General features: G+C 42.0%; 1 protein-coding gene across 2 annotated transcripts; it reads left to right on the top strand.

The window, feature by feature from the left end:
* GALC (galactosylceramidase) lies at positions 1-25,937 on the top strand. Of its 2 annotated transcripts, none has more exons than XM_075192470.1 (17): positions 1-200; positions 957-1,025; positions 4,799-4,862; positions 6,896-7,009; positions 7,737-7,876; positions 8,437-8,475; positions 8,872-8,999; positions 14,554-14,709; positions 16,076-16,200; positions 17,166-17,293; positions 17,689-17,778; positions 18,692-18,781; positions 20,392-20,536; positions 21,107-21,287; positions 22,463-22,626; positions 23,144-23,220; positions 23,740-25,937. In XM_075192470.1, the coding sequence occupies exons 1-17, from the start codon at positions 84-86 to the stop codon at positions 23,890-23,892; spliced, it is 1,980 nt and encodes a 659-aa protein (XP_075048571.1). In that variant the 5' UTR covers positions 1-83; the 3' UTR covers positions 23,893-25,937. The 2 variants fall into 2 exon arrangements, with proteins under 2 accessions (XP_075048571.1, XP_075048570.1); XM_075192469.1 differs by lacking the exon at positions 8,872-8,999 and adding an exon at positions 11,826-11,956 and having other exon boundaries at positions 2-200.
* Positions 25,938-25,961: the final 24 nt, after the last annotated feature.

Genomic DNA, 25,961 nt, shown 5'->3' with positions numbered 1-25,961 from the left:
TCAGGTGACAGGTTGGAACGCACAGGACCCGGGTGGTCTCGTGACTAGGTCAGGTGACAGTGTCAGGAGGAAGCACCGCCGTTATGTGGCTGCTGGTGGCCGCTCTCTGGCTCCAGGGGGTCCGGGCAGAGTATACGCTCAGTGACCGGGGAGGGCTGGGCCGGGAGTTTGACGGGATCGGAGCTGTGAGCGGAGGAGGGGTGAGTAATAGGGGAGAGGAGGCACCGCACCCAGTGCTGCTGACACCTGAGGGGGTGATGGGGCTGCAGGTGTAACCTGGGAGTATGGGGACTGCAGGGGGAGACTGGGCAGGAGGGAGGGGAGATATTGGGGCTGTAGGGGAGACTGGGCATGAGGGAGGGGTAATGTGGGGGCTGTAGGGGAGACTGGGCAGGAGGGGAGATATTGGGGCTGCAGGGGAGACTGGGTAGTATGGGGGGCTCTGGGGGGTTAGTTTGCTGCATCTGCAGAAAGGAGTCTAGTTAGGGAACGATGGGATTGGATCTGTAATGTACATCGCATGAGATGTTCACCCTTGATATGTTTCAGAAAGGAGATGTGAGGTACACATGGAGCATGTTTAGTTGAGAGGAGTGGTGTGGACAGGGTGCAACTGAGAGGTCGTTCATCTGGAAACACCATAAACCTTTATAACCAGTCCTTATGACTAATATTTTCCATTTCCTTTATCTCTTGTTCACCTTTTTAACCTTAGACATTTACCCTCCGTCTGGTGTAACTACATGTCCTGCTCTGGCCAGGGCTTCAAGTCGCCCAAGTCTGCCTCACATTGCATACATGTAGAACTGAATATTGTACTGAATGAAGGTCTGAGCCTGGTGTAATAAGGGACCAGAATCTGGTATCTGCTCAACAATCTCCTATCTGTTCTGTACTTTCTGAAGTGTCTGCTCTGTATTTCTGTGTCGGCTGATCTGTTTGTATTTGTGTTCCAGGCCACGTCCCGCCTGCTTGTTAATTACCCAGAGCCGTACAGAACCCAGATCCTAGACTATCTGTTTAAGGTAAGACGTTTCCTGGTTCAGGGATGACCGAAAAGCTGAATGTTTACTTAAAGCTTCAGTACCGCCTCCTGCTCACACACTGCATCCTGGAGAGATGCCCAGGAACAATAGCTGCTAGTAGCAGTCCCAGGGGCTTGGGGTGGGGTAAGACTGCACCGCCTTCTTTTATTAGGTAGTTGTGCAGCCTATAGTGATTGTAAAGGGGAAACATGAATTAAGTGTATTTAAAATTGTATTAAATCTATCTTAAAAAAATCTGTAACTTTGTTGCTAACATTGTATTGATTTCATGGTATTCCCATTACAGCGACTGTGATGTAATCTCCTTTTCTTGAATAAAATATGTTTTCTATGTCTAAGTTTTACTGAATGTCTATAGGAAAAGTAAAAATAAATGTTTACTGCCAAGTGTGGTATATATTTCTTTACAGTCACTTCTCGGCCTTTTGGCTAAGATCAAGTGAGTACCTGTCTGAGTAAGGCCTCGCCCAACCTGAAAAGACCGTGGGAAAGCTTGGTCTGGCCAGAAGGCCGGTAGCTTGGAAGCCTGAGTTTAAAAAGTGCCCCTGGAGTGGTGACCCAGGGGTGCCGATATCACTTGAGGTTTAAATCATCCTCACTTGACACTAAGGCACAGAGCACAATCTCACTTCCAGCTACCACCACCTTTTCTTGCCCCGGCCTTTTGGCTGGGCAGGAACAATTTTTAACATCTCGGCCGAAAGGCTGGGGCCGTTATGCACGGCACTATTTATTTTCTACACCGTTTTGTCACTTGCCCTTTTTTATGTTTTTGCTCACTTGGATTGGATGGGTTTGCGGCATCCCTTATGGGTCCGATCCCCTGATGATCTAGGGGAGGTGGTGTGGCCCCAGTGGCTCCCATCTCCCTGAACCCCTCTGAGGTCTCCCCTTCTGGGGGGAGGCAGAAGAATTGGTGCCAAGGGGTAAAACCCTTGGCAAAAGGGACCCCCCCTAGCCTTGCGGCGAAGGGGGTCTGAAGACCCTTGCCCCTTAAGGGTCCTTATGGATCCGGGGGTCTGGGATCAAGGGACCCTTCCTCTTCTGAGGAGGGTCTGAACCCGCAACCTTGTGCACGTTTTTTTTTATTTGGGTTTTCTCACTTATTTTTTCGAGCACTAGGACACGAAAGCACGCTCAAGGCTTTCAATAAAAAAAAAAAAATATATATTTCTTTACAGTGTAGTTGTTGAGGCTGACTTTACACTAAGCCATTAACATTAGTGTGTGTGTGTGTATATATATATATATATGTGTGTGTGTGGGAAGCAGCCAAATCTCACCTGCATAAGTGAAGCTCTTTCAGTTAACTTTCGATCCGGCATGGAAGATGGGGTCCCTTACAATAAAACCAACGCGTTTTGCCCTGCAATTATCTTGACTTCATCAGGGCGGATAAATTAGCTGGTTTTCGTATTTTCTACTATTGTTACAATTGAAGTTTTTCCAGAGTCTAAAAGAAGTTCTAATATTCTCGAATAGCAAAGATTGGTATGACTTTGACTTAATCCCTATCTCAACAATTACTCATTGCCCAAAGAAGGACATATATATGTAGCTGTTGTTTCTTTATCCTGAAAGGGACAGATGTCTATTAATGTTCTTTAACTCTATCTCCCTACCTCCCTTAGTACTCTTAGTGGCCTCATTTGGTCTGATTGCCCCACACAGATGCCATGTTTAAATAGAAATGGTGTCACTAGGGATAGTGTCCTCATTACTGATTGGCTTATTAGCTAACTATCATGTGACTCGTGTCAGTAATTGTTTAATTTAGCAACCCAAAGTTTGCACTTATATTCATCAGCCCTGCAATGTTTGGGCAACCGAAACAGAGATCATTCTAGTATAAATCGTGTTGGAAGTCTATGTACCACACAAGATAATGTTTGATAATATTAGTGTTTAGTTATTATGCCAGTTGAGTTAAAAGTGTGTTAGGTTAACAAGATATAATCCTGTAATACAAGCACAGAGAGAGAATGATACTCACAATCTGTGTGTAAGAAAATGATTTAACAATTAATATCACAATTAAAATAACTTCAGTAAGTTGTAAGACAAATATTTTCTTGGATTCCGTGCATGGAGACCCCACATTAAACAAGCAGCCCTCAAGTTGAATCGTGCGTCAAGGAATATAGTAACGGGGGAGATCTGGCATGGCCTTAATAACTCACCAGTGTGGTATAAAGAAGGTCTGAACAGTGCCATTCTTATATAATCCTTTTCCTTACATTAAAGACAATACTAATGCAATACAGGCAGTAGATTAATGTATTATTTGAAGTGTAAGAGCTAGGTTTGCAATGTAAGCAAATACATTCATATGTTTATACAACAAACATTAGAAAGTATAGATGATAATCTACAAATAATCACTATATGGTCTCTGTCTAAATTCAACATTACATTGAGGTGGTAACTAATAGTTGACTGAGTGAAGTTGAAGGTTTGTAGTCTACGAGTTAATTCTACATAGACGCACTGAATTTACTAAAGAGCTGAAACAGCTCTAAAGGTGAGGGAAATATTGTGCAAAAGCAACACAGAACTGGGACTCTGTCCATAAAGAGGCGCAGAAATTGTCCCCTTAAGAGAGCAGCACTGATTACAGAGAATTTGAAACCTGATGAAATACCTGAATATCCATATTAGAGTTCACCATGATATAAATGATACAAATAGTAAAGTAATCTCGGGAAGCAGCGTTTCAGAGTTCACTTTTTATAGCCACTTGAACCCCCCTGAGTAAAATATTTTTTAGTTCACTTTTGCATATTCCTGAATGACGTAATTGGCACAAAAAGCCAGTGAGAAAATTGGGATTACAGTAACGATATATGAAGCTAAAAATATTTAGCTTCACTATTTATTCAATGGGAAATTAGTATGTTATTATGTCCAGCTATAGAGATATGTAGTTAAATGTTCTGTCTTGGGGTGGAGAGGTCTTTAGTATACACTCTAATCATGGTACAGCTATTGCTGTAAATGGATGACACTCAGAAGCTTAAGCAAAGAATTATATGTAATACAGAATCCTTTTTTATATAAATTACCGTGGTAATTACCATTTCCTTGGTTTGTTTCTTCATACTGCTATTAATGATTTTGCTCAGTCTCCACGGTCACACGATGTAGTGAGCAGAGAGGCTTTGGAAGGAAATCTTTCTCTAGTGTTTTTCACAGATTCGTTTTTTCACTTTATTCAGAAGTTGTCAAAAGCTCATTTGCTGACTCACGTCTGTCCCTGTCCTGCCTCACTAAATACATGATATTTCCAGCTCTGAAAACACTCCACTCAAACTCGGAATATACTGTATAGTCTGTCTGTTTATCCCCACATGTTATATTTCACTACCCTTATCCTTTACTTTGGAAGTTATTGTGACCAAGGTCTTAATGGCTCTTATTTCTCCATATATATGGCTTATTGTGCGCTGGAGAATATATTGATGCTGATGTATCATGGGAGGACCTTTGTTTATATTATCTCTTCTATTAATGATGGGCAAACTAGATGGTCCAAGTGGTGCTTATCTGCTGTCAAATTCTGTTTCATTGATTACACTCTATATCTGTGCCCCATAGTGGGTGGAGTTTAGGGTTATTTTCTAGAAATTGTCTTGATGAGGTAACAGGCGTTAAGGCCAATATAACCAGAAAGCTGGGCTGTAATTGTCACGGAGGTGTCTTCTGTCTGATTCTGGAACATTAAGCGTTACATTTATTGATTCTTTTCTTTCCAGCCAAATTTCGGAGCCTCTTTGCACATCTTTAAAGTGGAGATTGGAGGCGATGCCCAGACAACAGGTACAGTAGTAACCTTTGACCCAGATGGGCGCTCTGCAGGAGTATGTGAAGTATATTTCTTCTGTTCTGCATTTTAGACAGTCATTTCCCCTATAACAGATAGGAAAGATTTAATCGCTCTTTTTTTAAACATTTCATTACATGTGTCACCTATGTGTGTTGAATACCTTGATTACATTGCTTGACGTGTGTCTAGAATGTGCTTTACTGGAGGTTGTAAAATGCGTCCCTTTAATTCTAACATTTTGCACAAAATGCTTAAATATATTTGAGAACTATTATTAGATGCTGGAGGAATAGCTCTATGTGTCCATTTCATGCAATAAACCACAACTTCCCTCTGAGGTCAGATACAGACTTGAGAGCGATCTATACAGGAAATAAAATGCTTTACTCTACCCCTTCCTCAGTCTTTATAAGCAGCAATGTGACATTTTCACTGGGCCATAATACGTAATGTCGTTTATTGTATGACGACTGCTTTGGTTTCATTTCCTGAATACATTTCCTTATCATTCCAAAATTATATTTTATATTCTGATTTGTGCATTAAAGGACGTCTTTCATCAGAAACGACCTTGTGTTTAAATGAGACGTCCTAATCCTCTAATCCAGGAAAACTGCGTTTAATGACAAGTGCTTTAAGCCTTGAATTTAAATTCTTTAGTTCCCTATTTGGTGACGTGAGATAGGACAAGTACTGTCCGGACTCTCTCTTGGGCGGAACACAGATCGTTTAGCAGTCAGAAGTAATGACGCTAGACCACGATTAGTGTGTGGCATTTGCTGCAGTTTATACTGACATATACAGAATATATTATGAAGGATATGTATTTTACAGCAATTGGTGATGTATAGGGTGGGACTTCTTAAACCAGTAACAAGTCAGATAGTCACAATTTCCCTCTGTGGAAACAAAGTGGAAAAGTATTGACTTGTTCATAGATATTATTTAAGCAGTGCAGTTATTAACAATATTACTGTATGTCAAAGACTGATGGGAAAATAGTGCTTTCCCCTATGATGCCTTAACCACACAATGGACAGGATTTGTGAGAACCTATACGGTGAAGGAATGAAAACAGAATGTCAGGCCGCAAATAAATCATACTTGTGAACCACGGATGATGGTCATGTTAGTATATTTTGCCGTTGTTCGATGCAGTTAAATATCTTTAACATTTTGTTTTCTTTGAAGAACTTGCGTAACATTCAGTTTTGGGTGGAAGTTACGAAGTTCTATTAAAATGCACATGAACAATTGTGGGGGAAGGGAATCGACAGCACAGATGGGGGCCTGTGAAAGGCTCGCCTTAGCGGCAGACAGCCGAGCGCTAATCCGCTGGAGCCTCTGCGGGACCAGCTCGGCCACGGTGATCGTTTCACCACGCGATAGAACTTTGTGAGCATTACAAAAAACTATGCTTTGGGTGGAGCCCTTCTCTAAGTAATGATTCAGAGTTTGCTTAATACCACAAACCATCAGAGCTTGAAATAAAGTATAGTTGTGGCTGATTTTGTGCCCCAGTTTTATATGATGAAATTGTGTTTAAATAGACAGCGTTGGCGTTTCACATCATGGAATTGTGACATGTACGTGGTGTGAAAAGAGATGATCAGATATAAACCCACTAAACGGCAGATTACACTTTAAAGAGAAAGTGTCTCACTCTGCAGTTTTATATTAATGTTATATTAAAGTATATTCAAGTAAAGCTTCCTCTATACAGTGAGCTTTATCCCCCTCCATAATTGCATTTTGATATCTTTAAAAACCTCAAATAAGCATTTATCGTGTGGATTGTGCATTAAAGACCTAAAGGAAGTTGTACAATGACGCATAAAATGCGTTAAGAACCATCACTAGTTTTCCACAAACAGAATGTTACTAAGTCAACCTCCTCCCGGTAATGCCTTCTGTACAGGTGACAGTGATATAACTGTTTCCTTTCTAAGCCTCTCATGTACATCTTTATTTGGTTTTCTCTGCTATTGAAGAGCGTAGACTGATGCCAAGTCCTCTATCTCATCAGATGGCACCGAACCCTCCCACATGCACTATCCTGATGACCAGAACTATTTTCGGGGGTACGAGTGGTGGCTGATGAAAGAGGCCAAGAAGAGGAACCCAAAGATTAAACTTGTTGGTAAGACTGAGATTATGAACCCAACAGTGTAATTATAGTGGTTTCTGGGAACAGTCTGACGCAGCTCGCAATATTGGGGTCAATCTATGCCTTGTTTTACACTCTAAGATGAAACGCGTTGTGCTGAACTCTTACTATAGCACCGGAGACTCTGGAACTCTGGGACGTGACCCACCAAAGGGTGAAAGTCTTGTTTGAGGGAGATCCCAGCTTATATCAGCCGATTTCTCCACCGCGTCCCCATTATTTTGTAAAATATCTCCACCTTCTTTTCCCGTCGCCTCGCTTCCAAGGCAGTGGTCCCCGCACTATCATTATTGGCCCTGGGACCTTGAACATCAACATTGTAAGAGCTTCATTACAGTGCAAAGAAGGGATTTTAGGTGGAAAACTTCACCACACATGTAAGGTGGAGGTAACTTGGGGTTGTGGCAACTTGCTAAAAGAAAAATAATGTATATTATAGTATAAGAAAGGGGTGTGGGGGGGATTATCCTTTAATACGATTGGCTTTGTATCTGAATATTAACTCTTGGTTTAAGGAGTCCTTTAAATTCCAGAACAAGGACACATGGTGTAAAATTTGGAGCAAACTTCCATTAGCTGTTGTTGAAGAAACCGTAGTAAAATAAACGAATCATTCTTGGGATTCTGCTTGTAAGTGGTCGGCTTAGAAGATCAATTGGTCTCTTATATACCGGTGATATTCTGTCTGCCCATATAACAGGCCTGCCCTGGGCGTTTCCTGGTTGGATCGGTGACGGCTACAACTGGCCCTATTACTATCCTGATGTAACCGCGTACTATGTTGTCTCCTGGATCATTGGCGCCAAGCAGTACCATGATTTGGATATAGACTATGTTGGGGTGAGTTGGATACTCTGTCATCACAGCAGGAGGGGCACTCTTGTCCCTGTGACATCCTTCAAGCCAAAGACATACCTATGTATACTATATACTATTCTGGGGTTAACATATTTGAAGGAGTGTCCTTTACCCCTTAGTGACCAGACTCTTTTTGCAAAGTGAAAACATAAAGGGGAATTTTTCTAAAGATGGGCAAGCCCCTTTTATATCAGCCAAGAAAGGCTTCCAGCTGCTGGCTTTAGGTAACTGAGAGCATGACCTATTGCTACAGGAGGGGCCAGATCATAATGAGACGGGGTGGCATTCTCAGTGATGTCACTGGTTCCTAGGGACTGGATAGGCTGCATTCTCAGGGATGTCACTGGTTCCTAGTGACTGGATAGGCTGCATTCTTAGTGATGTCACTGGTTCCTAGTGACTGGATAGGCTGCACTCTCAGTGATGTCACTGGTTCCTAGTGACTGGATAGGCTGCACTCTCAGTGAAGTTAATAATCCGTATGTGTATTATCGTGTTATGTAGCCTGTCCTGTATAATGTCTGCATTTGTTTGTTTCTCAGATATGGAATGAGAGAGCCTTTGATGCTAAATACATAAAGGTAGGAGACGGATACAATGCATGTTACATTGTATCCGTGTATCTGTGTATTGTGCGTTTTTCTGCCTCCTCTGTGTCGTCTTATTCTGTGATGTAATTACTGAATAATTAAAAAAACAAATAGCTTTCATTAACATGAACCAGACGTGTAGACACCCCTGCCTGAAGAGCTTACAATCAGAAAGCTTATTGCACAACAGTACGCTAAGCCGTCTAGTGAAAGCTAAATGCCTGCACACACCACACCATATGAAGGCTGGCGCACATCTAACCACTCTGTATACGGTGCTGCCTGTATGTGTCTATGGTGGTAGATCTAGTGCACATGTGTTCCCTGTGGAGAGCGGGTACTGGGTGCAGATGCAGTTGGTGGTAACATTTAAACTCTATTCTTGAGGTTCTCCGACACACTTTGGACAGGCTGGGGCTAGAGAACGTTGGCATCATCGCTGCAGATGGACATTGGGAGATTGCACACGACATGATAGTTGATCCCTACCTTAATGCTGCTGTGCAGATCATAGGGTAAGTGCATCCTAGGGGTAGGATGGTGAAGGCTAAACTGCCCTGCAGCCCTGACTGTATCTCCCACCATCCTCTTCTCTATATAACTGTCCCATATATGGATTTCTTAGTAATTCTACATCACCATTGAGAGGGAATCTGTGTACAATAACCTACTGGTGATGAGAAGTGTTACTCCCAAGGATTGGAGGATGTAGAGTGCATTTAATCTAGTCTGTGAGCAGTATTGTCCACATCAGAGAGGAGATAATGACATAAGTGTAATAGGACAGGCGGAGATCATTACGTGACAGGGTCAGGGTGTGATTGGTAGATTTACAGTAGATTCTGGAGAATATGGGTTTTAGTTTGTAATGTCTGTGTACTGCCTGGAAATTACAGCGTTACGTACATTGTTGGCGCTTTATAAATACTTGATGATGTTGAATTTGTACACAGCCATATGAATGCGCCAGCAAGTATAAAAACAGGTACGTACTAACCAGATCTGTGCCGTGTTGAAATCGCAGCGGAGCGTGAAGTCAGTGATCCGGACACAGAGTCTGTACACACCGATGGGAATCCCTCCAATCAGAATATAGTGAAGTGACCACATTCAGTGTTAATATCACTGGTGCTGAACAGGACAATCTTACACTCCTGACCTTAGTGGAAGAACATAACTCAGCTTGTTGGAGCAGGGAGACAGTATATACAGTATTTTGCCTCAATACCTGTTACAGAAGTTGCATAGATCGCCTCTGTTTTGTTTGTAGATCCCTCTTTCACCCAGTGATCCCTATTAGAAAATCTTTGGAGTCCAGGATTATTAAATGGGACAAGGCTCTGACACAGTGAATGTGGCCCTCTGTACACTGGGATTTAGATGGTGGAGAGATCGGAGAATGCGTTTTGTATTTAGGAATATATTTTAAATTTGACAGTTAGATTTCTGTGTACCTTGTGAAAGTTCCTGTGTTTATTATAGAATGACACTTGTGTCCGTAAACTGAAATGATTGAGGAGAAAGCTAATGCAGCCGACCTTCCCAGCATGAACTTTTATTTGTAATAATTTAAAAATTCAGTTGTTGCTTTTGCATCTCAAAACTTTGAAAAAAAAAAAAAAAAAAAATTGATTGGAAAATATATATATTTGCATACCTGCAATTCCTGCCACTTCTGACCCAGTGTCCCCTCCCCCCTTTATTGTCCTGGGCAGGAGACCCTCTAGGCTGCTTGGGGTGTCTTTTTTTTTTTTTTTTTTTTTTTTTTTTTATATTGATTTCAATACTTCTTACGCCTCTTCCCTGTGTGCTAATGATGAAGACTGATCCTTCTAAAGCTCAACTACAGATTCTTTGTTCTTAAAGCAGACATTCACCTTTTATATTCTATTTAATGGTGCATTCTGCTATTGGTGGTGGTTTTGTCCATGTAATTCTATACTTGGTGCCAAACAAGCTGTATAGATTAAACCACCATCTATGTATAGTAGATTAACCACTTAATGAAATAAAGAATAAGTTGGAGACTTTAAACATTGAATGAAAATCGGTCTCTTAGATTGTCAGCTCTCCAGGTTAGTTGATCATGTGCTTGTTCATTGTACGCCTAATCATTGCTGTGCTGTCACACAATCCAGCTTCTTGTGCTACGTCTAGTTTGTCTCTCACCGCTTGTATTCTCTGCATTTAATATGTACTTTATGTTCATCCTTTTTCTTTCTCTTTTTACTCTCCGATCTCAAAACAAAATTCTTTTACTTTTGTTAAATAAACTGCGCAGCAAGTTCTGAACAATTCTACAGTATCGCTGAAGGATTAGATCCAATTTCCAGCTAAAGATAGTGTCGCACAGGCTCAAGTTTTAATGCACTTGCAGCGTTTGATCTCCTCCTACAGATATGAATAAGCTTCCTGAAATCATGTCTGATTATTCCAGCTTGTAGAAATAAGGTGTTATTCAGTCTGCTTCCGGAGCTCCGCATTCAGTAGAGAGCCATGCTTTTAGTCTCGATCATTGTTACCATCTTTTTATATATAATGTTCTTACATATTGTGCAGCATGGAACATCGAGGGGATCATAACGCAACAAATTTCATACAGTGACATGAAACAGAAGGTGAAAATGGTCCTGGCCAAATAAGCTTCCAATCTAACAATGTCAAAATCTTATGTCCTTCCAGAATATTGTTCGTGTTTGATAATGTCCCCGCAAACTGTCGCAGTGGGTGTGACTTTGGGACACTGGATGGGATTATATATTTGGGTGTCTCACAAATATTGATCATAAAGGGCCTTAACAGTGCTGTTATTTGTCCTAGTACAGTGTGGTCACAATTTTTGGTTCAATCTAGAAAATGTTTGTAGGTGTTGAGCTCCGATTTATTGTACCGGAGTATATATATGCCATTGTTTTATGCTGTAGCTTTGTAGAGCATGGGGGCAAATTAGGGTTTTCTAGTTACCTCCCTATTTTTTGGGACATCAGCACCATGATGTCATCCTAGACTCCAAAGAAATTAGAACTGTCCATGCCACTAGGCCACTCCCCTAACTTGTCTTATGTGAGTATTATTACACATGAAAAATTGAAAGGTGAAGTTCAGGGCATTATGGGATAGAGACATAAATTGTGGCTCTGCTGGCAACATGAGCTCCGCAAGCAGACTTGGTAACACCCTTATGGAAACTAGGAAAATTATTGCTGAGCCGGTCGGTCGCTGAGCCAGTCGGTCGCTGAGTCCGTGCAAAGAGGGGAAAAAAGAATTAATGTACGGACCAGTAGGAAACTTCATGATCTGCACTTTGTCTTCTCTTCTGCTTTACGCTCTTTCCTGCCAAGTTATTGCGCTACACCCTGGATAAAAGTGGTTTGGAGCGAGTGAGGATCATAGCCAGTGATAACCTTTGGCAGCCCATCTCTTACCGAATGCTGCGAGACGCCGAGCTCCTCGGGGCGGTCGACGTCATAGGGTAAGAAACACAGAGCGAGTAATGAAAGGGAGTCTCGGACGTATGAACGGCCCAAGCAAATCAGAAATATTCACTTAGAAATCAATATTCCTGGTGTACTCAGACTTTGTGAACAAATATCATTGTCGATGTTTTATGTGGTAATTTATATATTTTAGAGAACCAACAAACTAAAAACAAAATACAAGCTAATGAAATGCAAATGGTCATATAATAATATATGAATATATATATATATATATATATATATATATATATATATATATATATATATATATAATGTGTGTAAAACTTTTCCTACACCTATAAAACAGATATTTATGATTATAATCAGCTGCGAGTTAGTCTACGCTGTTTGCCTCTCTTGCAAACAGCGTAGACGAACTTGCAGCTGAGCCTTCAGAGAACTGGAACACTTGGGGAGTTCATACTTTATTGGACGAGAACAGGAATTTGACTGATACCATGGCTATCCAATCACACGCCACATTCACTCACACACCTCCTAGCCTCAGACAAATCTCTGAGACCTCTAGTGGTGCCGTTTCTCCGCTCTCCTCTCTTGCAAATGGTGTACTCTTTCTCCGATTCTCAGGTAATGGTGGGTGTACAGAACAATGTATCACTGGGAGACCATAATTAAAGTGGTCTGGTTCTCCCAAAACAAACGGCCATTCTGAAAAAGTTTAAATGTGAGCACTGATCTGATTTGGACCTGTATGTTAGGTACACTTTAAAGCTGTGTCTTTTCTTAAAGGGACAGTAACTTTTTTTTTTTTTTTTTTTTTAATTGCATATTCACATGGGATTAAATATACTAGCTATAGTTTCCTCTAAGCTGGCTATGGACAAACTCAGATATTTGTGTCTGACGCCACCTATCCTATTCGTTGTCCTATTTCCAGACCTTTGCAGACTTGTCCACATCCAAGTGATGTCATAACTTGACCCTCATGACATTGCATGTAACCTTTGCCTCTAGGGTGGGCCCCCAAGCTATTGTAATGTCAGGAATATTGCACCTTAGTTATATTGGCAGGCAAGCTTTGGGAGGAGAGTAGGGAATCCTGGGGAAGAGAGAGCAAATAATGGAACTGTACTACATGAGCTCAACAAGCAGACTTACTAGCACCATGGCAGAAACTAGGTAACAAGATTTTTTTGCATACAGTCTTGCTTTTAAAATTCACATTCGACAAATGCAACAGAGACAAAATTGTAAAGTTACCGTCAGTTTGGCGTCGCAAGCAGGTAAAAGGCTCCTAACCTGTAGGAGAACAAAAGGAAAGAAAACCAGTGTGGTTGTTTAAAGGGACATATTTAAATAGTGATTAAATATTTTATGTACAATGTGTTTTATTGAGTTTTTCTTGCTGGAGAGTACAAAGGGCTGAACGATGTTTATCCAGAACTGATTGCTTTGTCTTGCCAAGCAAATATTCTGGATCGTTTTACAATTAATTTGGCCTCTAGGGGCGCTGTTTCTTTGGAGGTGATGGACAGTATTTGATATGGCCCCGAAGCGTCTCCTTAAACAAAACTTATAGTGACATTTTTGTTTTTGTTTAACTGAGACTCACCCAAATGTTAAAAGGAGGCTCTGCTTACATAAGGGCTATTTATGTGGCATTAAGGTACATCTTCGTAACAATTGGTGTATATAGACTGTTACTGCATAGGAAACAGTGTTTCCTATGTGGTGGTTAGTGACTCCTTGTGTGAACGTAGCTCTTCAAAGCAGTATAAATATTGCTCGTGTAAATGGGGCCTAATATGTGATTTTGTTATCTTTAATGTAATTAGATGGCAGTGGTAATGATTAGCATGGTGTATGACAAGTGTGCAATATGGCATCGTGTACGGGCCAACTGTGACCTCAGTCCCCATGAATGATCAATAGGGGGCCTTGTAGAAATAACTGCTAAAAGATGACCACCAATAGCCTCTTTTGGCTGGTGTGTGGTATCCTCTTTTGACAAGTCTAAAACTGTGATACGGCTGCTCTGACCCTGGGCCAAGCCGATGAATTTCCTCTTATTTGGCCTCCCGCTCTCTGGGCAAAATTCAACAATAATCCCATTGAGCGGCAGAATCGCCTGTGTGTTGCCAGATATACTTTTTTACTTTTCACCCGTTCTATGATTGACTGTAGCGACCAACATCCTGGACAGTTTAGAGATTTCCTCATCAGACGTATTGTAGATTTTTAAATTCTAATTTTACATTGCAAATTTTAATAATGAGATATAGTCTCGCTACAAACTTTGAAGTGCAGCTGTTGCCTGCACACAGTGGAGGCCGCCATTTTGTGGTTGAAACCAAATTTATGAGAATGTGTAGAGCTATTGATATCACTGGGGCACTGAACAGTGAGTGCAGCCAGCACTGAGGCACTCTGGGACACGGTGATGTCAACAGTTCCTAATGAATTGATAGGCTGGTCTCACGGGAATAATAGTTCAGCCTACAAGATGGCTGCCAGGTGAACTCTGAACTTTAGTAACCATGACTCCAGGTGAATAGAGATTTATGTATATAGCTGCTGAGGGAGGTCGCCCCTCAGCCCTAATTTTACATCCTGCTTGTTTCCAATACAGAGCCCACTATCCTGGCACCTACACCATAGAGGACGCGGTATCTACAGGGAAGAAGCTGTGGTCCTCGGAGGATTACAGCACCTACAATGACGAGGTCGGCGGAGGCTGTTGGGCTCGAATCCTGAACCAGAATTATGTCAATGGCAACATGACGTCGTGAGTTCTCCTCGTACAGTTTGTGATTCTCTCGTATTTTTCTACCAATGTTTGTAAGTTGACATTGTGAAAGAATATCGCAGTCAGCTCTGTGATCAATTTCACCACAAGAGCTTATAATCTAGTAGCCCTCTCTTACAGCTCTGTAGAAAATCCTGTTCGTTATAGGGAAGCATAAGAAAATACAAGAAGCAGTGTCAATGCAGAACACTACTTATATTCATTCTAAGGGGCATATTCAGTTAGGATTCCGGTCCGCGGTAACGGGTGTTACTGTGAAAAGAGAGCGGTACTGACGGTAATACGGTACCGCAATAACGCATATTTTCCTTCGCAACTCTATGGGGTGTGCACGAAAATCCACGTTGTTGCGGTACCGTGGATTGCCTTCGCGGCCCGCTACGGCGCGTTTCCGGATACCTTATTGAATATGCCCCTGAGAGCATTAAACCAACTACAAAAATCCATTTCAATGAGTTATTGCTGCCAGAGCCACAATTCCAGATTCATAGTTATCAGTTAGGACTCATATTTAATATGTGAAATTAGAGCTCTGCGTTTGTCAGTCAGTATTTGGTGGATTTCTAAAATCTGAGTTGAGTGCATTTATACTTCAATGTTGTTCCCATATTTGAAACTTTTCTTTAATACATAATACAATCATTTTGTGTTTGTTTTTATCCAGTTTTTCTGGTTTCTCTGCTTATCACACGTTGACTTGTCATTGCTTTATAGTGGTCTACAATACAGTCCTTTTACCCGATCACAATCTGCTTGGACTCCTTTAATAAGGCTGGTGGGAATATGTGGTCACGGGCACTTTCCCTTGTGAGGCTAAATTGGCCACTGTCAAATTGGGGGTTTAGTTTTGCCATTCTCTGGGCAATTATAATTTATGACCAATCGAACTTGATGGACCTGTTTTGGTTTTTCAACCTTAGGGGCCGATACAGTTGTCAGCGTTGTGGGGCCGAACGTCACCAGGTACTGTCGTACTCCACATCGCGGATTTTACGGCACTCATCTATGGGGTCCAAAGCAAACTGCACTGTGATGCATCGCTGCGTACCGCCCCTACGAACGTTCCGCTGTCATTCTCCGGCTCATCGCCGAGAACTGTATCGGTTCCTTAGAATCTATGTGTAACTTTGTAACTGTGTGTTACTGATATATTGGGTAACAAAGTTACATGGAAATAGTTCATTATGTTACAAAGTACAGATGTTTGAACAATAAAAAATACATTTTGTGTTTCCATCTAATAACAGACAATGAATAATATTTATGTTGGAATGAAGTTTGATATCATCACCCAGATTAATGTTTTACATCAGTCTTCTGCTCCTATTCTGGTCTCGTCCTTTAGGACCATTTCGTGGAATCTTGTGGCTAGTTACTATGAGCAGCTGCCGTTTGGTCTGGAAGGACTAATGACCGCTAAGGAGCCATGGAGCGGCAACTACGTGGTGTCTTCTCCTATTTGGGCTACAGGTAACTCTCCGCTCACCTGGAGGCTGTGTGTTCCCATCACGCAGATCTGGAGCGTTTGCTGTGTGCGGCTTTTAATGTTCAGTCTATTCTGAGCTGTGTGAGGGTCTACAAAGATGGTCTGTACTGTCCAGTTATACAGAGCATCTACTTCACTTTCCAAACTGACAGTTTGTATCTTATCAGTTTACTGACTGCCCCGCCCCTGCTCTGTGCCCCTGCTCTGTGCCCCGCCCCGCTCCTCACGTTTCCCATCCTTTGTAGCCTTGTTCTTTGAGGGAGAACCGGTCATATTGGTTAACTAGAAAAATATTTCTATTTTCAAAGCAAATAATCTCTTCTCCAATGTTATCGCTCATTGGCACACAAGGGGTTGCCCACATTTGGGCCATCACCCTAATATAACCAGTCTCCCCTCCCAAGGGCACCCCAAATTCCTCCGACTGGACAGAATGAGTATTACAATGCTGTTAGCTGCAGCGCTATCTGGTTTCAGGAAACGGGAGAAATTCTGGGGACCCCTTCAGTTTGTGACATGGGGAGGGGGGCAGGTTATAATATGGGGCGTTAACAAAATAGTGAAAGCTGAATGTGTTAAAGGGACTGTCTACTTTTGGTTAAGTGTTTTGAATCTGTCCATCTCGACACAGAAATCTCTTCTATCACAACAGACAGGATAAGAGGACGCAAATGTAATAAGCTCTAATTAGTAATATGCAAGCATCCACAATAAGTGATAAGTGATGTGGGATTAACGTTCACAGAAATATGACAGCTTGCAGTGAGCAATTTCTGTGTTTATCTGAATGCACCTAATTGTCCTGACATTAGAGGATAAACAGCCGTTTAGGCTTTGTACTTGTAAGAGGCTGATCTGATCCCCTTATAGAACATGGTACACGTTGCGTATCTCCCCACGGAGAAGTGTGAGTGACCGGCCCTCCGTTTTCTTCCTTCTTGTGTTCCAGCTCATACCACTCAGTTCACCCAACCGGGGTGGTTCTACCTCAGGACCGTCGGTCACTTAGAGAAAGGCGGGAGCTATGTGGCCCTCACGGACAGACTGGGGAACCTCACGATTATTATAGAGACCATGGTAAGGAGCTGCCAGCCTCCAGAACACATGAACTCCTGTATGTAATCCACAGAGCCTGTAATAATCACCTAAAATATGTGTCGCTGTATATGATAAAACTGCTAATAACATTCACAGGTATATGTAAAGGTTTCCATACCTTGACAGAACTTAAGATGTTTGTCATTGTGTTTCACTATCATTGCTTTCTATTTTCTATAGTGTTTTCAAAACATATATGGATTTCTTTTGCTACCTTATTGAAATAGCGTTTTATTTTACATTCTTTATCTTTGGTGAAAAAAAGACAAAAATAAATAAATACTTTGTCTTGTGTGCTGTATAAGCAGTCACCTGTTTGGGTGTCTTGTATAAGGGATCACCAGGGTCTAATCACCTGCTCGATATCTCTCCAGTCTCACGACCATTCCATCTGTATCCGTCCTCCGCTACCAAAATTCAACGTCTCTGCGCAGAACGCCACCTTCCAGCTGGACGGATCCTTTGTAAGTATCAAATCTCTTATAGTGGCGGGTTCTATTTATTTATAAAGCATTTCACAATATCTGAAAACCTTTATCTGACACACAACTACTTACACCCTCATCCTTTCCTGTTTGGATTATTGTAATCCCCGGTCCTGTGTAAAGCCTCTCTCACTCTGCTGATGGTAATCTCCGCAGTATTCGTCTGAGAGTCTAGAATACAGTTTCTTCATCTGTCCCATTATCACTAGCCATAGGCAGAGCAGGCTTGCTGGGGCTTTTAGTTCCTTAAGAGGTGGAAAGCTGCAGGTTGCTTAAATTTGCTTTAGGAGAGCATTTATACCACATGAACACCACTTTGTCATAAAGTAAACAAAGCATTTAAATGACTGGCCCATGGTAATGAGTCTGTTTGTACTTCACCATCATCATCATCATCTATTTATTTATATAGCACCACTAATTCCGTAGAGCTGTACAGAGAACTCGCTCACATCAGTCCCTGCCCCATTGGGGTTTAAAATCGACAATCCCCTAACATACACACACAGACACGGGTCAATTTAATAGCAGACAATTAACCTACCAGTATGTTTTTGGAGTGTGGGAGGAAACCGGAGCACCTGGAGGAAACCCACGCAAACACGGGGAGAACATACAAACTCCTCACAGATAAGGCCATGGTCGGGAATCAAACTCACGACCCCAGTGCTGTGAGGCAGAAGTACTAACCACTGAGCCACTGTGCTGCCCAACCTTCGACTTGGTCATCTTTACTTCTATACTGCAATATGTTTAACTAACTGTGTTCATCTTGCCTTCCGTGTCACTAATTGTATCCACAATAGTCACTCATTACTTTTTATCATTTAATATTACATGATATTAGTGTGACTATATTTTTTTTCTTTATCTGCTATTTTTTCCGTTGTAGAACAATCTGGACACGCTGCAGGTCTGGTATTCCAAGCTGGATGTAAACGCCACTAAGCCCGTCTTGTTTAAGAAGACATCCACAATAACGGTAGGTGGTTATTATGTCAGGAAATACCAGAGTAGTCGCTGAATTATAGAGCAAACAAATTCACTGCATTAATCCTGAGCTCGCCGACTAAACCAACATTATCCAACTAATGTTTTCAACTCTTATTTCACCAATATTTTTTTCTTGTTTTGGGGTGTTAGCCAGTAGTGTTATCAGACCAGAGCAATTCACATAAAGTAAAATAAAGATAAACCCCCATTTTTAGAGTTGACCCTTGTTTAATTGTAATGTATAGTACCACTTCTCCTGTTCTGTATGCTGGGATATGTGATCACTGCATAGTGCCACTTCTGTTCTGTATGCTGGGATATGTGGTCACTGCATAGTGCCACTTCTGTTCTGTATGCTGGGATATATGATGGCTGCATAGTACCACTTCTGTTCTGTATGCTGGGATATGTGATAGCTGCATAGTACCACTTCTGTTCTGTATGCTGGGATATGTGATAGCTGCATAGTACCACTTCTGTTCTGTATGCTGGGATATGTGATAGCTGCATAGTACCACTTCTGTTCTGTATGCTGGGATATGTGATAGCTGCATAGCACCACTTCTGTTCTGTATGCTGGGATATGTGATAGCTGCATAGTACCACTTCTGTTCTGTATGCTGGGATATGTGATAACTGGATAGTACCACTTCTGTTCTGTATGCTGGGATATGTGATGGCTGCATAGTACCACTTCTCATGTTCTGTATGCTGGGATATGTGATAACTGCATAGTACCACTTCTCATGTTCTGTATGCTTGGATATGTGATAACTGCATAGTACCACTTCCTCATGTTCTGTATGCTTCGATATGTGATCACTGCATAGTACCACTTCTCATGTTCTGTATGCTTCGATATGTGATCACTGCATAGTACCACTTCTCATGTTCTGTATGCTTCGATATGTGATCACTGCATAGTACCACTTCTCATGTTCGGTTCTCATTAAGTGGTCATCGCTTTAAAGAATTGTGCATTCTGGGAGGATAGAGATCTTACCTCAGGCATTCTTTGCAGAGAGAATTGTATATCATTGTGTTTAATTCTTGACTTTTCTCACTTTATAAGTTTGTGGTCTGCACTGTAATCTAATAATTTTTGGCGACAATGTTGCTATTTAGGAAAAAATTAATTTCAGGGCCCATTGAAAGACAATCCCTGGAATCTGTGAGGAACAGGCCGTTCCCTTGTGTGAAATATCTTCATCATGAGGTTTATTTCGCTGAGTTCTCACTGTGGTCTCGGGGGAATCCTGGTGATAAACGATAGGAATAAATCTTCTGCAGCAGAGCGGAGACAGAAGTGGAGACATTGTGAAATAAAACCGGCCACACGCAGATCGACGCTGCCGTCTGGCGCGGGTTCCGGGCGATGGGCTTAATGTCCAAATTGACAGCTGACCGCACACTTTCGGTGTCATTGGGGTTGTTGCAGTCAGGAGATGAGTAGAAGCCATCTGACCACATTCACAGACCTATCCGATGATTCCGAGTTGCGGCTGGTCTCAGGCCATGTGCTGCACTATAGGACATTAGCGCTTCAGATGCGTTTATACAACACCGGTGACGTTACCGACCTCCTGTCGTGTTTTTCAGGTTAAAAGTGGATCCTTTACCCTGGAGCTCGGTGTGGATGAAATTTACACTTTGACAACCCTCAAGACGGGTCAGAAAGGCTCCTATCCAGACCCCCCCAAATCTCAGCCTTTCCCTGTGAAATACAAGGACGACTTCAATATCCGTAAGTCACAGGACGATATGGCGTATAGGCGGATAGACCGCGTGGTGCCCAACATCAGACCCGCCGGTAGTCTTATGTCTGAGAGATACTGGTTTGTTTAACCAGCTGTTGTCCAAGAAAATGTGCCCACTGGGGGCCCTTGCCTATTTTTTGGCTGATATTTCATTATAATTCACCAGTCACATGAATATGTGATGTATCCTGTAAAACATATCCATATTTGGTGAGTGGTGATGTCACAGCTGTAAGATTATGTGGTTATATTTGGTTAGCAGTGATGTCACTTGTCACATGACTAAGTGTTCCGTGATAGAATAAACAAGGTGCTCCTAACATCCAGGTTCTACGCATGTGGCCTCATGTCATTATATGGTCATGTGACTCCTCAGTGGCTAATAACCATATAATTTACAGTAGGTGGTACATTATTCCCTCTAAATTTTAACAGAGCGATCGGTATGGAGCCCCCGTTCTTATTAACGTACAATCCTGCAGATACAAGGTATTTATCTGTATTTACTAGAAATAAATCCATCTTGCAGACATGGCTTGTTTGTTCTCTGTGCCCAGGTAACCCCCCGTTCAGCGAGGCCCCATACTTCGCAGACCAGTCCGGCGTCTTTGAGTATTTCACAAACACCTCGGACACCGGAGATCACGTCTTCACTTTCCGTCAGGTGCTGACTCAGCGACCGATCACCTGGGCGTCCGACGCCGATCAGGCGATAAGTGTGATTGGTGACCACACATGGTGAGCGGTTTCATATTCACTGCTGGCACTGTAGATTGCGGGTAAAAGCATCATATCATGGATGTTATACTGTGACCTATTAGGGCCCCCTAGTGTGCCTGCACTGCCACCTCCACCCCTGGGGCTCCGTCTGGAATATGTGCGAGGATTTGGGGGTTTGTAGGGGGACCAATGAAAAGCACAGACATCGGGGCTCCTTATTGGTCCTTCTGCTAAGACACCCCTTCTACAGATAATGTTCATCACTTCAGGTAGTAATGTAGTATTAAAGGGACACTGTTATAAAGTAAGTTGTATTATGAACTTCGTTTTATATAGAGGTGTGTTTGAGGCCACAGTCTTCCAGCATTATTCAAGGAAGAGCCTCGCATCAGTCCTGTCAGCTTGTGGACCCTGCCCCACTCCTCTATTTAACGCACCTCTGTTCCCCTCCTCATACTATCATGCAGCCCTGTGCTCACTAACATATCAATTATCTACTGATATACTCTGTGCTGCTGGGGCACCCTGCTCCTTCCACTATATAATTCTGTCTGTGACTTCCTGTTGCCTCCATTCCCCTCCTCACATCAGGTCACTGCCCCCGTTACATGCAGCCCTGTCCTCACTAACATCACGACAAGCCACTGCCTCCCATAGTATCTGCACACTTACCCCCTAAATACTCATAAAATAATCTGTGCTGCTCTGAAAGTTCTGATTGGCTAGTAAACCATATACACAGGGACAAGCATGTTCTTGTTTTAACATTGATATCAAACAATGTCCTCTATCAGGGTTTCCCAGATCCAGTCCTCAGGGAGCCCTAACAGTGCATGTTTTCCAGATCTCCTGGCTGGAGCACAGGTGCAGTCATTACTGAGTGACACAATGTAACAGATCCACAGGTGGTAGAATTATCTCACTGGTCACCTGGAAACGAAAATAGCTGCAGCTTTTCCAATAAAACAGTAACAAATTCAGACTTTTGGGGCAAAATTTTGTTTAGACCTGAAATTCAAAGGTTATTTTAAATATAAATTTTAAGTTCTACAATCTTGATATCACCCTTTAAACCATCGTCCTGTTCAGCCGTGAGGCCTCTTCACTGAGCGCTGCTGTTCTGTGTAGTACGTAACACTCCTCCACCCAGTAACTGTATCCAGCGTTGTGACACCAGATGTCCGTCCTCACAGGTCCAACGTTACCGTAACCTGCGACATCTACATCGAGACCCCGGACACGGGCGGAGTGTTTATTGCCGCCAGAGTGGATCAAGGTGGATCGCCCACTCACTTGGCTAAAGGGATCTATTTCTGGGTGTTCGCTGACGGTACTTACAAGGTCACCGGGGATTTAAGTAAGTGCCGATAAACTGTATTTATAGAGTTATGTGTTAAGAGAGTGTCTTAAATATTGTCAAACTTTGTTTCTACTCCTTCTTCTTGGGTTTGTGGTATCGGCCCCCAAGCATGAGATGCATGTAGATACTAATATAATATTGTCACCCTACCTATAATCAGCATGTAATCATTATCTTACTATGTTGTCGTGTCTTATGTCTTAAACACTTCAGACTCGTCCATCTATCATCCATCCAATATCCCACCCTCTCGCCACATATTATCCTTCTTCCTTCACTGTTGCCATTATACAATACCCACCCAAAATAACTTATTAAAAAAAGACTTTACCTAGGAAAAACAAATGGCAGATTTAATCTGGACCAATCGTGAAGGCGGCCATTTTGCAGGCCAGGGGCGCAGCCTATCGCATCCCCAGGTGCCGGTGGACTCAGAGACAATTGACCGTCTCACTTGAGGAGTTGTGACTTGATACTGTGACCTTGTGTTCCAATAACTGATTTTTGTTAACAGTTGGGAAGATTGTTCTGCTTAAGGGTCAGTCGGGGGTCCGGGTGCGGAGCTGGCACACACTCACCCTGCACGTGGAGGTAAGCGTGGCCTCACTATTACACACTCCAGTGTACCTGTCTCCTCTTCCTTTCCCCCATGTTTTTCTTTGTAAACCCAGAATAAAGTGGGCGGCAGCCGGTCCTATCAGACATAGGAGCCTATCAGAAATGGCTGTAGATAAAGGTGTAATCCCGGGAGAGTGATTCTCCCCACTCACAGCAGACTTAGTCAGTAACTACACTGCTGATAACAGAGAGCAATAACCTGCATTCAGCTGCTCGGCCATGTAAATAGAATGTTAGATCTCAAGTTCTGTCAAGGGATGGAAACTTTTATATATATTTGTGATTTGTTATCAGCAACTCTTTTATAGAAGACCCATTTTATACCTTCAGTCTAGTGGTGCTTTAAGTATAGTAGTGTGACCACGTTGGTGACTCTACAAGCACGTGGCCTCTGTAATCTTTCAGTGATCCTGGGAATGTTTGTGTGTCTGTCTTGGTGACTATTCTTCCCTGGAAAGTCCAATATCACCATTTCACTCCTTTATCACTCAGGGTTTTACTGCTTATGGTCTACTGAACGGTAACCCCTTGTGGAAGGACGTCATCACGCTCGGACCTGTGCGCGGCTGGGCAGCCATAGGGACCAGCTCTTTGGAATTTGCGCAATTTGATAACTTCATGATTGAGGCTGAAGTAACCTCGTAACTGAAGCCCGGGTCGTGGCCTTACTGTGATATTCACTCTCCTGTACTGCCAGCCAACCAGAAGGTTAAGAGATTGTCTCCTGTTTAATTTATGTCTCTAATACGACTGTGGCCTGTGGCAGACGGGGAAGAGAATGACATCTCGTCTTTTCCTAAAAACGCTGAATGCAGCATTACTGTAAGAGGGCCTGTGCACTAATCAACTGTAAGTACAGCGTGTTTCATGCTGCTTCAGAACGCAAAACGTGTGGTCGCAGGAGATTGACAATGCTGCGTTGTTCTTGGTGTTCTGAAATAGCAGCGTAACCTCACTCAATAATGTTTCTGGTCACCGTTCATATTGTAAGCAAATTATTTAAATGAAAGCTGGGAAATTATATATTCAGAGCATACGAAGAGCCCCACAGCCCCCCCTCCTGGGGTTTATCCAGCCCCGATCCCTTTGATTTACTTTCTTGATAGCACTTAACAATATCAACCGTCTTAATGTTGTAATTCAACCTAGCGGGAGAATAATTTTGCATTGAACGTTCTTATTACTTACAGTACAAACGTCGCCTACAGCGGATGCAGCCATATTGTGGCCTTAATGCGGTCTGTCTGTTCCCTAGCAACCAGTGACATCACTGACACACGGCCCCTTGTGTCTGCGTTATTGCCGGGTCCTAGTGAATCGATTGGCTACGATCTCATGAATGTTGTCAGACCAATGAGACGGCTGTCTCCAGTATGTAGGTGCGACCTGCGCTTTAAGACGTGTGTTTGTTTTGTTTTCAATTAAATTGATTCAGTAGAAGGTACTTCCTCCCCCTCCTCTGCTTAAATTCATGATTCTTTAGGAAATCTCCTATGTTGTACTGTTGTATTTATGAACTATGCATAACATTGTGATTGAATGTAAGAAGATGACATTCCCTTTTATATCTATATATATATTTTTACATAATTGTTTGGAATGATTTAAACTCAGGATTTAATAGGACTCTATGGAATTATGGATGTGATTTACTAATGCGGAGACTCTTGTATGTCCGGCCTGTAAATAGGGGATCTCTGTATGGATTTATCCAACTTACATAACTAATAACTAGGAGTCGTAATATATTATATGGAGACCTGGACTTTGGGGCCTAGCCACAGGTAGATTTACTTTTTCATATGAAATAAAAATATATTCCCGTACAGAATGGAGAATTTCACTTTTCTTTTTGTCTGAATCACAGTTGGCGCTGATATGAAGATTATATTCAATAAATACATTCACCCCAGTTACTACTTTCATTTACTTGACTTTATAAAATGCACTTTTTCTTCATAACTGTTTTAGAGGAAAGTTCACAAATAAGGAAAATTAAGAATGATTGAGCATCTATGTTAATTACTGTTGAGCGTTGAACGCACCATTTTATATGTCCATAAATCTACCAGACAACGTCCGATTATAGTAATAGAACCAGACTTCTCCTGAAGATCAATAATTATCGGCAACGGCATCATAGTTTATTTATAACCGCTGACAGATGCAGAGATAAAACTGGCACCATCGCTACAACTTATCCTGCAGCTTGAGCGGTGTTCAGCTGAGCTGGTTGTTTGAGATTTGCAGAGCGGTTTATGCACCGCAAGCAGCTCAAGAGGAGTGTTTAAGTGCACTAAATATGAAGCCAGATTCTCTGTACCAGACATAGGAGCGATAGCAAAAACGATAATCAAATGTGTCATGTTAGAGCAGGCTGACCGGACAGCGGATTGTGGGTAGGGTTTAAAATCCAAAATCTATAGAGGTACGTCTGCCCTGAATGATGAACCTATACACTGATTAATATTCTTGACTATTTGGTTCTTGTCTTGCCTAATAACTCACCATTGTTGCCTGTTTGGGGTTTGTGCTGTTCTGCAATAATGTGATAATGCAAAAAAAAATTTTTGTTCTTTTTCTTTTGTTATAAATTCCTTTTGCCTTTTCGGTTTTTCTTTTGTGATTTGACTGGGTTGATGTAATGATTAACGTAAAGGAAGGATTAATAAAAACATTAAATGTGTTAATATTGAAGTCTGTGTTTTATTATA

This window comes from Mixophyes fleayi, chromosome 12, assembly GCF_038048845.1.
Source record: "Mixophyes fleayi isolate aMixFle1 chromosome 12, aMixFle1.hap1, whole genome shotgun sequence".
In the NCBI taxonomy this organism is placed as follows: domain Eukaryota; kingdom Metazoa; phylum Chordata; class Amphibia; order Anura; family Limnodynastidae; genus Mixophyes; species Mixophyes fleayi.
This window is presented reverse-complemented; position numbering and strand designations above follow the sequence as displayed.

What these genes read in the sequence shown, in the direction of transcription:
- GALC (XM_075192469.1), top strand. Translation starts at nt 84, where the DNA reads ATGTGGCTGCTGGTGGCCGCTCTCTGGCTCCAGGGGGTCCGGGCAGAG. An exon ending in TCCTAGACTATCTGTTTAAG is followed by an intron (nt 1,026 to 4,798) that starts GTAAGACGTTTC and finishes TTTTCTTTCCAG; the next exon opens with CCAAATTTCGGAGCCTCTTT. An exon ending in TTGATGCTAAATACATAAAG is followed by an intron (nt 8,476 to 11,825) that starts GTAGGAGACGGA and finishes TTTCCTGCCAAG; the next exon opens with TTATTGCGCTACACCCTGGA.